Source organism: Eulemur rufifrons, chromosome 16 (genome assembly GCF_041146395.1).
Source record: "Eulemur rufifrons isolate Redbay chromosome 16, OSU_ERuf_1, whole genome shotgun sequence".
Classification (NCBI taxonomy): domain Eukaryota; kingdom Metazoa; phylum Chordata; class Mammalia; order Primates; family Lemuridae; genus Eulemur; species Eulemur rufifrons.
Genome location: NC_090998.1, coordinates 88,086,833 through 88,100,188, shown reverse-complemented (window position 1 = coordinate 88,100,188; position 13,356 = coordinate 88,086,833). Strand labels below are relative to the sequence as shown.

The 13,356-nt window shown below is 60.2% G+C and overlaps 1 protein-coding gene across 2 annotated transcripts; it reads left to right on the top strand.

Moving 5' to 3' along the window:
- Nucleotides 1–976: 976 nt before the first annotated feature.
- Nucleotides 977–11,837, top strand: CBX6 (chromobox 6). 2 transcript variants are annotated; one of them, XM_069490102.1, is made up of 5 exons: nucleotides 977–1,109; nucleotides 1,280–1,323; nucleotides 1,451–1,516; nucleotides 1,631–1,697; nucleotides 6,242–11,837. In XM_069490102.1, the coding sequence occupies exons 1-5, from the start codon at nucleotides 1,041–1,043 to the stop codon at nucleotides 7,184–7,186; spliced, it is 1,191 nt and encodes a 396-aa protein (XP_069346203.1). In that variant the 5' UTR covers nucleotides 977–1,040; the 3' UTR covers nucleotides 7,187–11,837. The 2 variants fall into 2 exon arrangements, with proteins under 2 accessions (XP_069346203.1, XP_069346202.1); XM_069490101.1 differs by having other exon boundaries at nucleotides 6,188–11,837.
- Nucleotides 11,838–13,356: the final 1,519 nt, after the last annotated feature.

The window sequence follows — 13,356 nt, the reverse complement described above, 5'->3', positions numbered from 1 at the left end:
CTACTTTGTGTCTCTCCGGGACACCCCCAGATCCCTCTTTTCCCCCAAAGGCAGCTGGGTCTGGTCTTCCCAAGAGCAATGGCGGAAGCACCCGAGGAGCTGTGGCCAGTAGCGACGCGGCCCGGGGCCTGGGAACCAGAAAACACAGACAGGACCGCGACGGCGGTCTCTGCAGAATGACCCGAAGATGACCTGCTTTGGGCCCAGCCTGGGGCGTGGGGAGCCGGTCCTCGCGCCGTGGCCTCTCCCGCCTCCCGCCACTGCCACCTCGGCCTCGCTGCAGTCTCTCCGGCCTGGGGTGAGCGGAGGTGCCGCCCAGACTCGGCCAAGGAGCAGATGCACCGGATCACCTCGGCCTCCCTCACCGCACCCCCCTTTCCTGCGGTGGCGTTTTGTTTTAACTCTTCTGAACTGATTACAAAACCACACTCCCACGAATACATAAATAATGGATTGGGGGTGTGGGGGGGCAATGTTTTAAAGAAATTCCCGAAAGGCCTGGCAAGGCAACAGCAAATGCATTTCTGCTGTATCATATTTAACTGTTTGCAGACTTCTGCGGGGAGGATGCGCAGCGGCGCCGAAACTGAAGGATTCCATCACCCTTCCTCGCACCGGGCCTGGCGGGAATTGCGTGGGGGGTTTAAAAGGGGGGAAGACGGTGTCAGCGACCGAGGGCTGGGAAGATGGAGATGTGGTGAAAAGCCTCAGAATGCACCGCGCCGAACCCGGTTCGGCACGAGCCAGGCGCCCACTCGCCTCGCCGCCAAGGCTCCGGCCGCCAGGCGGCCCCTTTAAGAGCCAGCGCGCGCCCCCGCCCCGCGAGCGCCGACTTTCCCTAGCAACCGCCCCCGGGGAGGGGAGGTCCTGGCAACGGCGCGCCGGCCAGGCGGGTCACGTGACGGCCCGCAGCTGGAACGCGAGCGCGCGCCCCGCCGCGCGCCCGCCCGCCGGGGCCTGTCGCTGCGGCGCGTGCGCGAGCGGTGCCGCACCGGCCGCGGGAGCAGGAGTATTATGGGCTGTGGGTGCCGCTGAGCAAGATGGAGCTGTCTGCAGTGGGCGAGCGGGTCTTCGCGGCCGAATCCATCATCAAACGGCGGATCCGAAAGGTGAGCCGCTGCCCGGGGCGGGCCGCCGTTGTCCGCGGCCCGGGCCGGGGCCGTGGCCCTGGGGCGAAGCGGTCCTCCGACCGGGCTCTCCCGCCGCCCAGCGCCGCCGCCGCCTCGCGTCCCCGCATCCTCCCCGCCCCCACTCCCCCCTTTTTCCCTCTGTTTTTCAGGGCCGCATCGAGTACCTGGTGAAATGGAAGGGGTGGGCGATCAAGTGAGTGTCGCGGGCGCGGGGCTGGGGGGAGGCCGCGGGCCCTGGGCCTGGGGCGGCACGTTCGCGCTCCCGCCTGTGCCTTTGCCGGTGGTTTGCGTTTTGATTCTGTGCCCGTGTGACTCGGCAGGTACAGCACTTGGGAGCCCGAGGAGAACATCCTGGACTCGCGGCTCATCGCAGCCTTCGAGCAGAAGTGAGTCGGGGCAGCTGGCGGGGAGGCGCGGGGAAGCGGGAGCGCCCGGGCGGGCGGCGCGGAGCGGGGCCCGGGCGGGGGCTGTTCTTAACCTCTGGTTTTTCTCGGCCGCAGGGAGAGGGAGCGTGAGCTGTATGGGCCCAAGAAGAGGGGACCCAAACCCAAAACTTTCCTCCTGAAGGTAACCTGGCCCAGCCCCAGCAACCCCCTCTCGGGCCCCCAGCCCCGGCACAGCACGGGGCCTGCGAGGGAGGGACAGATCCGCGGCCGCCCAGGCGGGCGGGCCTTTCCAGAGGGGCCCCAGCTGGGCAGGGGGTGGTTGTGAGCCCCCGGCAAGCCCCTGGCAGCAGGCCGTGGCCAGCTTCAGCTTCGGCTTCAGCAGGAGGGGCCTGGGAGTGGGGATAGTCCTCGCTGATGAAACCAGGGTCTGGGGGCATCCGCAGGGCTCCAGGAAGGGGGTGGCTGAGGCAGGTGGGGGATGCGGGGTGGGGGGGGGAACGGGGGCCGGGACTTTCTGCACATGAGAACCCTTATCTCCCCCAGTTATTGAGCCATTGAGGGCTGTGCCTGGAATTAGAGCACAGGGGAGAGTGAGTGAGGTCCCACCTTGGGGCAGGGCACAGGGAGAGGATTTGGGGGGTCACCTGCCTCTCTCTGCCCCCTGTTTCCCACATTCTCCCTCTCTCAGGATTTGTTCTGAGTGGCTCCCTTCCTCACTTGGGGATCCAATTTGAATTTGACCTTAAATTACTTAACCCACGCTGAGCCACTGACTTAAGGGCTCTGAACCTCAGTTTCTCCCCACTTCTGGCAATTTCTGGAGGATGGGGATGGGGGAGGTGAAAACATACTGTATTAGCCTTGGCAAGGGAGGGAAGAACTTCCAGAGGAAGCCATCTTGGAGGATTTAGGTTTTTATTTTATTTTGAAGGGGAAAAACAGAGTCTGGAAAAGGGAGGGTCAAATTACTCATGGTGGCAGACAGGGGTGCAGGTGGGACTCACTGGGCCACCCCAGTCTCCCCATAGTGCTAAAGATATCTAAGGGCCCCTTCCCAGCTGACAGATGGTACTTGTGGGAGGACTGTTTTCAGGGAAGAGGCTGTGCCGAAGGCAGAACCTCAGCATCTCCAAGTTGTCCAAAAGGCTTAAAGCCCAGTGAGGGTGGGGTGGGCCTGTCCAGCCCACTCCCCCAACCCCAGCCTGACTTACCACCCCTACCCCCAACAAAGGCTTTGCTTTGGACTTAAAGCAGAAGTGAAAAAAATGTTGGTTTCCAGAATTCCGTTTTTCTGTCACCCCACCCTGAACCGACACACATCTTAGGGAATCCATGGAGTAACCTTAACCCTGATGCTTCTCCTGGGGAGGAATGGGGCGGAGCAGCGGGAAGGCTGATGGGCAGTGACGGCTTCCCGGTGCCCTCTAGCGGCGAAGCAAGTAATGACCATGAGCATTGATACACAAAATACCTTTTTTCTTGATAATTCTAGTTCTGAGCTGGTTATGGGTCTAACACAATGCTGAGCCCCCGACATGGATTATCTGCTTTAATTCTCTCAACAGCCCCATGAAGTGGGGAATATTGTCTCCATTTCACAGATGAAAAAATCAAGGCCCAGAGAGGGGAAGTGACTTGCCTGAGATCCCACCACCCAGCTTCCTGGCTTCATCCCATCTCCTTTTCTTCATCTTATCCCTCGAGGGGGGAATATCAGGTTCGGGGGGATTGTGGGCACCACAGGAAACTGAAGGCTGCAGAGCTGGTGGGGCAGGGGCTAGAAGCAGACAGTAGAATCATGATCTGAACCTTAAGAAACAGGCAGCTGGAGACTAACGTGGACATTTGCAAGGGGCTGTGGACGTCAGCTTGGGCTGAAGTGCTGCTCTGTGTCTCCCTGCGGGGCAGTTTATGCCAGTCAGCAGGTTACACGCAGATAGCACTTCCCGCCAGCAACTGCTCTGAAGGGAACAGAACCCATGAGATAGGATCCATTCTCCCTGTTTTACGCATGGCAAAACAGGCCAGGCGGGGTAAATGACTTGCCCACAGAGTCAGTGGGAGAGTCCAGGTGCTTTAACCTGCCCTGCCGTCTATGTGCCAGACCCCTAGCCATGCCTGTCACCTGGTCAGGGTGCAGCGAACATACTGGCTGCAGTTATTTTTAATTCACCAGGCAGACCCAGATCCCATCTTCAAAGAATTCAATCTGGGAACGGTAGGGAAGGTAAACCAGTCCCTTTTTTAAAATTAACATAGGAATTATAAAGTGTTTCTCATAGAAACTTTGGGAAGCATGTATTAGAAAAAGATGATTGCTCTAAGCCTACCGCCCATGGGTAAATCTAGTATTAGTTACTTGCTGCGTGCCAGGCGCTGGGCTAACCAGGTGCCGCATGACAAAGTGCCCGTAGTAGGTCCTGGTGCGGCTGTGCGGATGGGGGAAGGGAGGCTCGAGGCCCACTGAGCTGCAGTTTCTTTCGGGGCCTGCCATTTGCCCACACTCTTTGCCATTCCCCCAGCAACTGCCTGTGGCCGCTGGACTCCGACAGACTCATTATTACAGGGGATGGGAAGATTAGGCAGTTGGAAAGAGCAAACACTAACCCCCAGGGGTCAGAAAGTGGGAGTCCCCCAAGCTGCAGAAGTGAACGTGCGAGAGGCCCTACTTGATATGCCAAGGAAAGCCTGGGCTTTTCCCTGCCTTTGTCTGGGAAGGGATTTGAAGGGCCCAGGCCGAGGGGAGCTCAGCTGGCTCAAAAGCAGGGGGGCTGGCAGCATCTGTGGGGGCAGGCTGGGCCTTGTGCATTGCCACCTAGTAGTCAAAGGGACTGTTGCCCAAGCTGCTCCTGGCTCAAGCAGCCCCAGGGTTGCCCAGGCAGCCCAGGAGTGCCCAGCCCGGGCTGGGAGGACCCTTCTCGCTTGGGTGAGATAGGATTCCCACATTGTAAATGAAGACGTCCTCGCTTAGCACGTAAGTCAGCAAACGCCTCTTCTGGGGGTTGTGGTCAAATACAGTCTAGCCTCGTCTGCGGGGCATACAGGCTCCCTCCCAGGTATTGGTTAAGCACCCAGTGCTGTAGGGAGTGAGAGGCAGAGACTCCAGATCCCACCCTCAGGGACCTCATGGACTGACCATGTCCTTCCTCTGCCCCCACCGTCTCCTACCTGGATCAAGGCAGTCACCACCTGACGGCCTCCCTGCCCCACCAGGAGCTAGAGTATGTAAAGCACAGATCCCTCCTGGCACCCCCGGACGCCCCCAGCCATTGCTGGCAGCCCATTGGTGACTCCATGTCCCTCACACCACTGGGCCTCTGCCCACAGGACGCTCTGCCTCCGCCATCTGCCTGTCTTAGCAGCTACCTCGGCCCTGTCTAGGGCATGGTCAGTGCTCAGCAAGGACCAGGGTTTTCTCCTACTTGGGGACCCAGCTTTGATGTTACAGCCTCCAAGACTGGACTCTGTGCCCCAGTCTGTGCTCCCCCAGACCCTGTTCTCCCTTCACTGCACCTGCACCGAGCCACTCTGTGCTCTAACTACCTGTCTTCCTGGTGACAGAGCAGTCCCAGGGGGAGAGGCCATGTGTGTTCACAGGTGTACACCCAAGCTGCTGGCCCTGGTTTGCTCGTTCCTTTCTTAGTGAAGGAAGGGCTGGCCATGGTGGACAGCTGATATGGCTTTGTGAGTCCCCCGCCCTCTCTCCATGTCCTGTCACCTGATGACGAGGGGGTTGGAATGGAAGCTGGAGTCTCTTGAGAGCCCTGCCATACCCTGTGTCCTCCATGAGGTAGCAGGGGTGCTGCAGAACCCTGGGACTTCAGAGTTAACACCTGGAAGGACATGTGGGCCTAGGAGCCTGGGACAGTATCCCTAGCTACCACGGACCTCTGCACAGAGAATATGGAGTGGTCGGTCCCACCTCTAGGCCCGCCCCACCTCACCCATGTCCAACCCAGGCTTTGGGGTCCATCAGCAGCAATCCACTTATGAGCCAGGCATGGGGCAGACAGACGGATCAGACCCAGGAGGGCAAGCACCGGGGGCTGGGAACATCAGGAGGGGCCAGGAGGCTGAGGGCCTGTCCAGAGATGGTGACCAGCTAAGGAGGCACATCAGAGCTGGAGGTCAGCCTGTGCAAAGACCTGAGACCACGGGACACTGGGGACCTTACAGGTGGGTGGAGCAAAGAGGACCCACCTCCTTTCTATCACCAAGAATGGGTCCATGGGAGTTCCAGGCTGGACGGGGAGTCTTGACAGAGCAGGGGCTTCTGGGCAAAGGGCTCTCTCCTCCTGCCACCCACCCCCCCACCGCCATGCAGTTTCCAGATCGGTAGCACTGGCACCGGTCCACATCAGCAAGGGCAGCCATGGGGCCGTATGTTCTGGGCCTGCTGCCGCACTAGCAGAGCAGTAGGTGGTAGCAAAGACACTGGGTTTGGGAGCCTGCATGGGGGGTCCTGACTTTGACCTCAGGCAAGTTACTTCACCTCCCTGAACCTCTGTTTTCTTTTCTCTCTGAATCAGGGCCATGAATACCACTGATTTCTTTTAAATGTGCTGGGGGTCATTTACCAAGAGGTTGTACTTAGAAGTAGTGGGCACAGGGTTGTCCAGAGGAGGTCTGTGGGCGGCCCTGAGGTCCCACCCACCCCCCCTCTGCCCACAGGCACGGGCCCAGGCCGAGGCCCTGCGCATCAGCGATGTGCATTTCTCTGTCAAGCCAAGCGCCAGCGCCTCCTCGCCCAAGCTGCACTCCAGCGCAGCCGTGCACCGGCTCAAGAAGGACATCCGCCGCTGCCACCGCATGTCCCGCCGCCCCCTGCCCCGCCCAGACCCCCAGGGGGGCAGCCCCGGCCTGCGCCCCCCCATCTCGCCCTTCTCGGAGACGGTGCGCATCATCAACCGCAAGGTGAAGCCTCGGGAGCCCAAGCGCAGCCGCATCATCCTGAACCTGAAGGTGATCGACAAGGGTGCAGGAGGAGCGGGCACCGCACAGGGGGCTGGGGCGCTGGCCCGTCCCAAAGTGCCCTCAAGGAACCGCGTCATCGGCAAGAGCAAGAAGTTCAGCGAGAGCATCCTGCGCACCCAGATCCGCCACATGAAGTTCGGCACCTTCGCGCTGTACAAGCCCCCGTCCGCCCCTCTGTCTCCCCCACCTGCCAGCAAGGCTGACGTCACTGCCTCCCCGGGCCCTGGGCTGCTCCTGGCCACCCCCGCTGCCCCCTATGACGCCCGCAGCTCCAGCTCCTCTGGCTGCCCCTCACCAGTACCGCAGTCCTCCTCTGAGCCTGATGACGCGCCCCCCAAGCTGCTCCCCGAGACCACAAGCCCATCTGCCCCCAGCTGGCGTGAGCCCGAGGTGCTCGACCTGTCCATCCCTCCTGAGTCGGCAGCCACCAGCAAGCGCATGCCCCCTGATGTCACTGCTGCCGCTGGCCAGGCACTTCCCCCGGCCCCTGAGCCCACCAGTGCCTCCTCTGAGCCTGAGACTGGGGACTGGCGCCCGGAGATGTCACCCTGCTCCAATGTGGTTGTCACCGATGTCACCAGCAACCTCCTGACCGTCACTATCAAGGAGTTCTGCAACCCTGAGGATTTCGAGAAGGTGGCTGCGGGTGTAGCAGGTGCTGCAGGTGGAGGTAGCAGCGGTGGGGCGAGCAAGTGAGGGGCTCCACTGAGGAGGGGGCTTGGGGGGGCCTCCTGCCTAGCGTCGTACTCTTGCTCCCCCCGCCCTTGCCCCCAGCCTTCCCGCCGTGCTTTGCTTGTCCCATGGCTCAGTGCTGGCCCAGGGATGGGACCCAGCAGTTGGAGCCCTAGAAGGCTGGGGCGTGGGGGCAGCCCTGGGATGGGTTGGGCCTGGGGCAGGCAGGACACCAAGAAGTGCTCCGTCTTGTCCCTTGGCACCCTCCCTGCCCATGCATGGTGCGGCCCACTGGGTGGTTTTGGGGAAGCCCCGGAACCCAGGGTTCACCTGCGCCTTCCACATCCTACCCATCTCCCCAGCTTGCTTCCTGCTCTCGTGTGCAGCATCTGATTTCTCGGTGCTAACCCGGCAGCTGCGGGGGTCTTCAGGAGACCCCTACCCAGGAGGAGCATGGTCCCTTTCCTTCCTGCAGGTGCCTGGGCAGGAGGGGGCGGGGATGGCTCCCTGGCAAAGCCCCAGACAGCGGTTGAGGATGAGACCAGACTCAGCCCCTCCCTCTCGGGCAGCGAGGGCCTCAGAGGCTCGGATCTTCCCTGCTTGCTGCTGGACCCTCGGCCCCACTCCCCCCCGTCACTTTCCTAACCCCTGTCTCAGCAGTGGGAGGACCTGGCAGAGAACTTGCCCTGCCACAGCCTCCCAGCATCTAAAGGCCCCTTCAGCGCTTGACCAAAGGTGCTGTGAGAACCTGCTGTGGAACTTGCGTTGTGCGCGTGCGTCTGCCCTGCTTGTGTGTGTGTGTACGTGGTCCATGTGTGCATTGGGTGCTAGGTCCCAGGCCGTCCAGGCACCCTTCATAGTTCCTCGGAACAGGGTCACTGAAGGCCTGGACTTTCCCTTGCCTCAGTGGGCCCGGGGGCCGGGCTCGGGCCGGGGCAGTGTGCTGTGGACGCCACCAGGCCTCCCCTGCTGGCCCAGGTGTGCTGGGGGCACCACACCCCCTGCCCTCCTCCTGCGGTGGTCAGCCCGACCTCAGTCCGGCCCTCACTGCGGATGTGGCATGGTGGAGGCTGGGGCAAAGAGGAGACCCCACTCCGAGCTTCGCCTTCCTCCTGGGAGGACGGGGAGGCCTGGACACCGTTCCCAGGGGTCTCCCAACTTTCCCCAGCCCCTCTCTTTTGCTTCTGACCGCTGAGGCTTTCTCACAGCCCAGCCTGCTCGGAGCAGCGGGAGTCTCGGGTACCCGGGGCAGCTTCTGTTTCCCTCCGCTGCCAGGGAGCCGGGGCATCTGTGCCAGTGGCAAAGACCACAGCCCGGCTTTGAGCCCGGCACTGGGAGGGGAGACAGGCCAAAGGGGAGGAGCGAGGGTGTTAGTCCCAGGAGCGGCACTAGGGGCTCTGCCGGCCAGCCCTGGACCACTGCCCAGGTCTCTGTTGGGCGTGGGTGGCATGTTCCTGTGCGTGGCTGGAGCTGGCTTCCTGGCATGTGCAGCTGTTGGCACCTGCGCTCAGAAGCGCGAGGCCAGAGGCAGGAGCGCGGCGGGAAGGGGATCCAACCAGAACACGCGCCTTTGGGCCCAAGAATGGGAGGACACCTTCCTTCTGTCTCCCTGCCAGGGGCTGTAACGCGGCCCTCCCCGCCCGGGATATAGAACACTCCTGGATCCCCCCACCCCGCCCCCGCCCTTCGTGTTGGCTTTGTGGCCGTCCAAGTGCCAATTGGCTTTTCCCCCAAATAAGGGCTGGTATTTCTCCTCTGTCCTTAGAGGTGATTTCCCCCTAAGCCCCTCCCCCAGGTGAGTGACCACCTGGGTGCCAGTTACAGGTGTTTCCAGAGACCATAGAAATGTGTTTTCCTGAGAGTCCGTGTCATTCGTGACTTTTTTTGTAAAGAAGTTGTGTTTTCAGAGGTGATTTTATGACAGGAAAGTGAAAGAATTAGTTTTGCAAAAAAACAAAAACAAAAAAAGAGGAAAAAAAAGAAAAAAGAAATAGAAAAAAATATTGTGGGATTCCTAGGGGAGCGGGGAGGGGGGGAAGAAAGAGATATTTAAAGAAAAATTTAGAAACGCAATGATTGCACAGGTGAGGTGGCAATGTTAGGAATGGGGCGGAGGCCTGGGCCCAGCTGGCAGGTCCCTGGGGTCACAGGCACCGTGGAGACAGCCCACCCTCCTTCCTGCTGGCCTGGGCCTAGACTGCCACACCCACCCTCGCTCAAAGGGAAGGACGGCAGTGGGTCCCAAGGGAGCCAGCCAGAAGCTGCAGGCGCCAGGCACAGGGAGGCGAGGGGGCCGAGATGGGTGGGGGTTGCGGGGTCCTGCGCTGCCAGGACTTGGCGCTGGTGATTCTACCCGAGAAGGCTGGAGAGGAGGTAGCTTGATTTCTTGCCCCTCCGTTGCCAGCCTGTTGGGCCATCTGGTCCCTACCACCACCACCCTGTGGGGGGCCTCTGTCTTCCCATCACCCCATGGACCATGACATCCCTGCGCTTCTCTGGCCTGAAGAGGGAATAAAGGAGCTGTGGCTCTGGGAGAATCCCTGGCTGAGACTCGGACCCCGTGTAGCTGTGGGGGAAGGGAGTGCCCGTCCCTTTGCACACCTCCGGCAGGTTGCTGCCCTGAGCTCCAAGCCGGGCAGCCCTGCCCTGCCCCTGCCTCGAGGTGGGTGGCTCCCCTGGGGGGCCTGAGTGGATGGGACCAAGGGCGAGCACAGCCCTCCTTACCTCCCTCCCTGGCGCCCCTGCCCCCTACACACTTGCACCCGTGGCCTCCTGTGGGCCCCTCCTCCAGCCCTTGCTGCTTTCCATTTGCCTAATTACCAAGCAGAAGTTGCAGTCTGGTTTGCTTTATTTTTGTATGTGAGATAACCTCCAAAGCCCGATCTCCCATGTTCAATATTGAGTGGGGCATCATTCATCTCCCCTAAGTGCACCCCCTCCACACCCGCGTGTCATAGGAAATGGGTGAGGTCTGGTGTCAGTGGTTTGAGATGGAAAGTCGGGACCCATCCCTGTCTCAGTCCCCCTTCTGATCCTCAGTTTGTCGATCTGTGAAATGGGTGTGTTGGGCAGCAAGGCCTCTTCATAAGTGCTGCTGATGTCCAGGCCGCTGCCGAGTGCCCGGTAGGGTGGAAGTTGATGGCACTGGGGCCTCCAGCCACCCACAGCCCCTCTTTATTCTCACCCTGCAGAGGGATCAAGGTCAAAATGAGCCTCATCCTTCCTCTGATCTGGGAAGAGGTGATGATCAAGTCCCCAACCTCAGTGTGAGGCAGGCAGAGTGGGAGATCACCCCTTTTCAAAGAGGAGGAGACAGGTTCTGAGAGGCACAACTGCTTCACTGGGGGGACGTGCAGGGACGGGGGCCCAGGATGCCTTGGCCTTTTGGGAAAAGCCCTTTAGAAGATGGGGCCCAAGGCCGGAGCCAGCACAAAACTGGCAGCCAACCCCTGGGCCAGGCCGGTGGGCCTGCCCAAGGCTGGAGGTGGCCCGGAGGAGGGAGCTGGCTTGGCTGGGGGCTTGACCACCACCAGCCCCTCTGAAGACCCAAGAGGACGCACCCCCTTTACCCTCACTTTTCTGTTTTGTTTGTTGGGTTTTTGTGTGTGGTTTTGTTGTTGGGGTTTTTTTTGTTTGTTTTGGGTTTTTTTTTTTGCACTTCGCCCACGCTGGACGGTGGAGCCTCACCTGTCAGCTCCACTTCTGGGCTCCCATGCACTTGCCCAAGGCAGCCTGTTTGGGGCTTGTATGGTTTGAGGAATCACTTCTTAAAAGGAAAAAGGAAGGTGTTAAAGGGTTTCATTTTTTTCCCTGTCTGCCTCTCAGACTCAGAAAGCCCAGAATTAGGAGCTAAAACTCCAGGAGAGGGGCTCCTCGTCCCCTCTTGTGCAGACAGTCACCAAGGTGCAGAAATAGGGAGATGGTCGGGTGGGGGCCAAGGACGGCCCCGGGCCTGTGGGGTCCCACCATCCCTGCAAGCCTGGAGGGAGCCACACGCCACTGCAACATGGGTGCCTGCCTGCTGCGTGCAGGGTGGGACCCGGCAAAGGGGCGCTGATGGTCTGGTGGGGGAAGCCGCTCCCAGGAGTAGCAGGAAGAGTTGCTGCTGGGCAGAGTGGAGAGGGAGACTTCTTTTTGTTGGTTTTAATTTAAAAACACAAAGGCCTAAAGAAATATGTATCTTATAATTTTTTTAATTTTTGAAAAGTTCATTTAATGAATTGTGCACGAATGAATTCTATATATATAAAATATACGTATATAGCTCTATATTTGGGGAGGGGCACTGTCTCTTTTTTCTCTCTCTCATTTTTAAAATGAAGTGTTGTTGCCTTTGTCTGTGTTTCAACCATCCAGCTCCCAGCTGGCTAAACTTTGCCTCCAGTGGCTAAAGATGGGAAAATAGTGGGGTTGGCAGGAGACTGGAAATGGAGGTGCCACCCCAGCGAGGGGGGCAGGTCCCCCAGTCCACCTGCCCCGCCCCCGGTGGAGAAGACACCTAATCTGGGGTGCGGGTGTGGGCTCTGCTCTGGGTTCGTGGCTCCTGGGCTGGGGGAGGGTGGGTCTGTGCCGATTACTCCGTCTTGTACGTTCGTTCTGCTGCTCTTCAATATTGTATCAACGCCAGGAACCGGGAGTGAAAAGCCTCTTTTGCTCCCCAAATAAATTGTCACATTCCGAAGCTAAGGCCCAGCCCCTGGGGTGGGGTGTGTCTGTCTCATTTCTTCCCTTGTGACTGGTCTTCCAAAAGCATCAGGCCTGGGGCCCTCCTGCCACAGAGGGGTGGGAAGTGCTGTCCCTCCATGTCCCTCCACCGCCAGGGCCAGGCACCCACCGCCCACGCTTCACCAGCCGCAACCTCCCCACGCGCGGGGCCGGGGGTGCAGAGCTCCTGCTACTTCTGAACCCTTGAGAATAGCCGGTGGGCAAGTGCGAGGTGCGGTGGGCAAGTGCGAGGTGCGAGCAGGAGGGTGGGTCCCGCGATGCAGCCTTGCGTTTCAATGATGAGCTGCCCCTCGGTTCAGAGAATGGTGTCCTGCACGTTTGTGTTCTGGGGGCAGTGATGCGATGAGGTGCCCGCTCCCCACAGAGGTGGGCTCCAGTGTCTTCCTCAGGGGCCTGGCGCTCCACTCTGGAGCTCCGTCCCAGGGCATCCTGTGGCCACCTGCTTGCCAGGCCTTGGACAGGAGGCGATCTTGAGTAATTCCCTTCCTCACTGCCCTCTGCCCGTACTGTGAACCCCCCCGGGTCTGGCCTGGCCAACATCTCCCCACCCTGCACCCCCAGGGGCCCCGGCCTTGCAGCCAAAGCACTGCCTACAGGGGATGCCTCCACCTCCCCACCTCCATCCTCCTGCTCCCTCCTCCCTCCCCAGCCAACCCCACACTTGCTCCTGGCTGCCCCCAAGAGTCCTCCCCTGCCACCTGCCCTTGTCTGTCCCCCATCTCTAAGGGCAGGGCTGTGTCATCCCCTCTCTGCCCACAGCTCAGCGCCTGGCACACCACTGGCCCTTGATTCATCTCTTCTTTTTTTCTTTTCTTTTTTGAGACAGAGTCTCGCTCTGTCACCCAGGCTAGAGTGCGGTGGCATCAGCTCACTGCACCCTCAAACTCCTGGGCTTATGTGATTCTCCTGCCTCAGCCTCCTGAGTAGCTGGGACTACAGCTGTGCGCTACCGTGCCTGGCTAATTTTTTCTATTTTTGGTAGAGACGGGGTCTTGCTCTTGCTCAGGCTGGTCTCGAGGTCTTGAGCTCAAGTGGTCCTCCCACCTTGGCCTCCCAGAGGGCTAGGATTACAGGCGTGAGCCACTGTGCCCAGCAATTGATCTCTTCTCTGTCACCAAGCTCGGGCCTCCTTTACTAGCAGGGACAGTGGCTGGGACATGGACCTGGGACTCACCGGGACTCACCCAGCCATCTCTGAGCACTGCCTGTGGCCCATCTGGAGTAGCCAGAGGCCAGCAACGCAAACGGGAGTGTGTCCCTGGTCCTTGGTAAGGGGCTGCTGCTGGGCAGACAGGTGCGAAGGGACCCACAGTGGCACCAACAGGACAGTGGAGGCCAGCCGGGAGGTCGAGGCTGGGCCTCCTCCAGGGCACCTGCCCTCCTCACTGCCACCTGGCCACCTCCCTGTCATCCTGAGCACCTGCCTTAGTGAAGGCTCCCAGGAAGCCCTCACTCAGTACTTTTAAAAA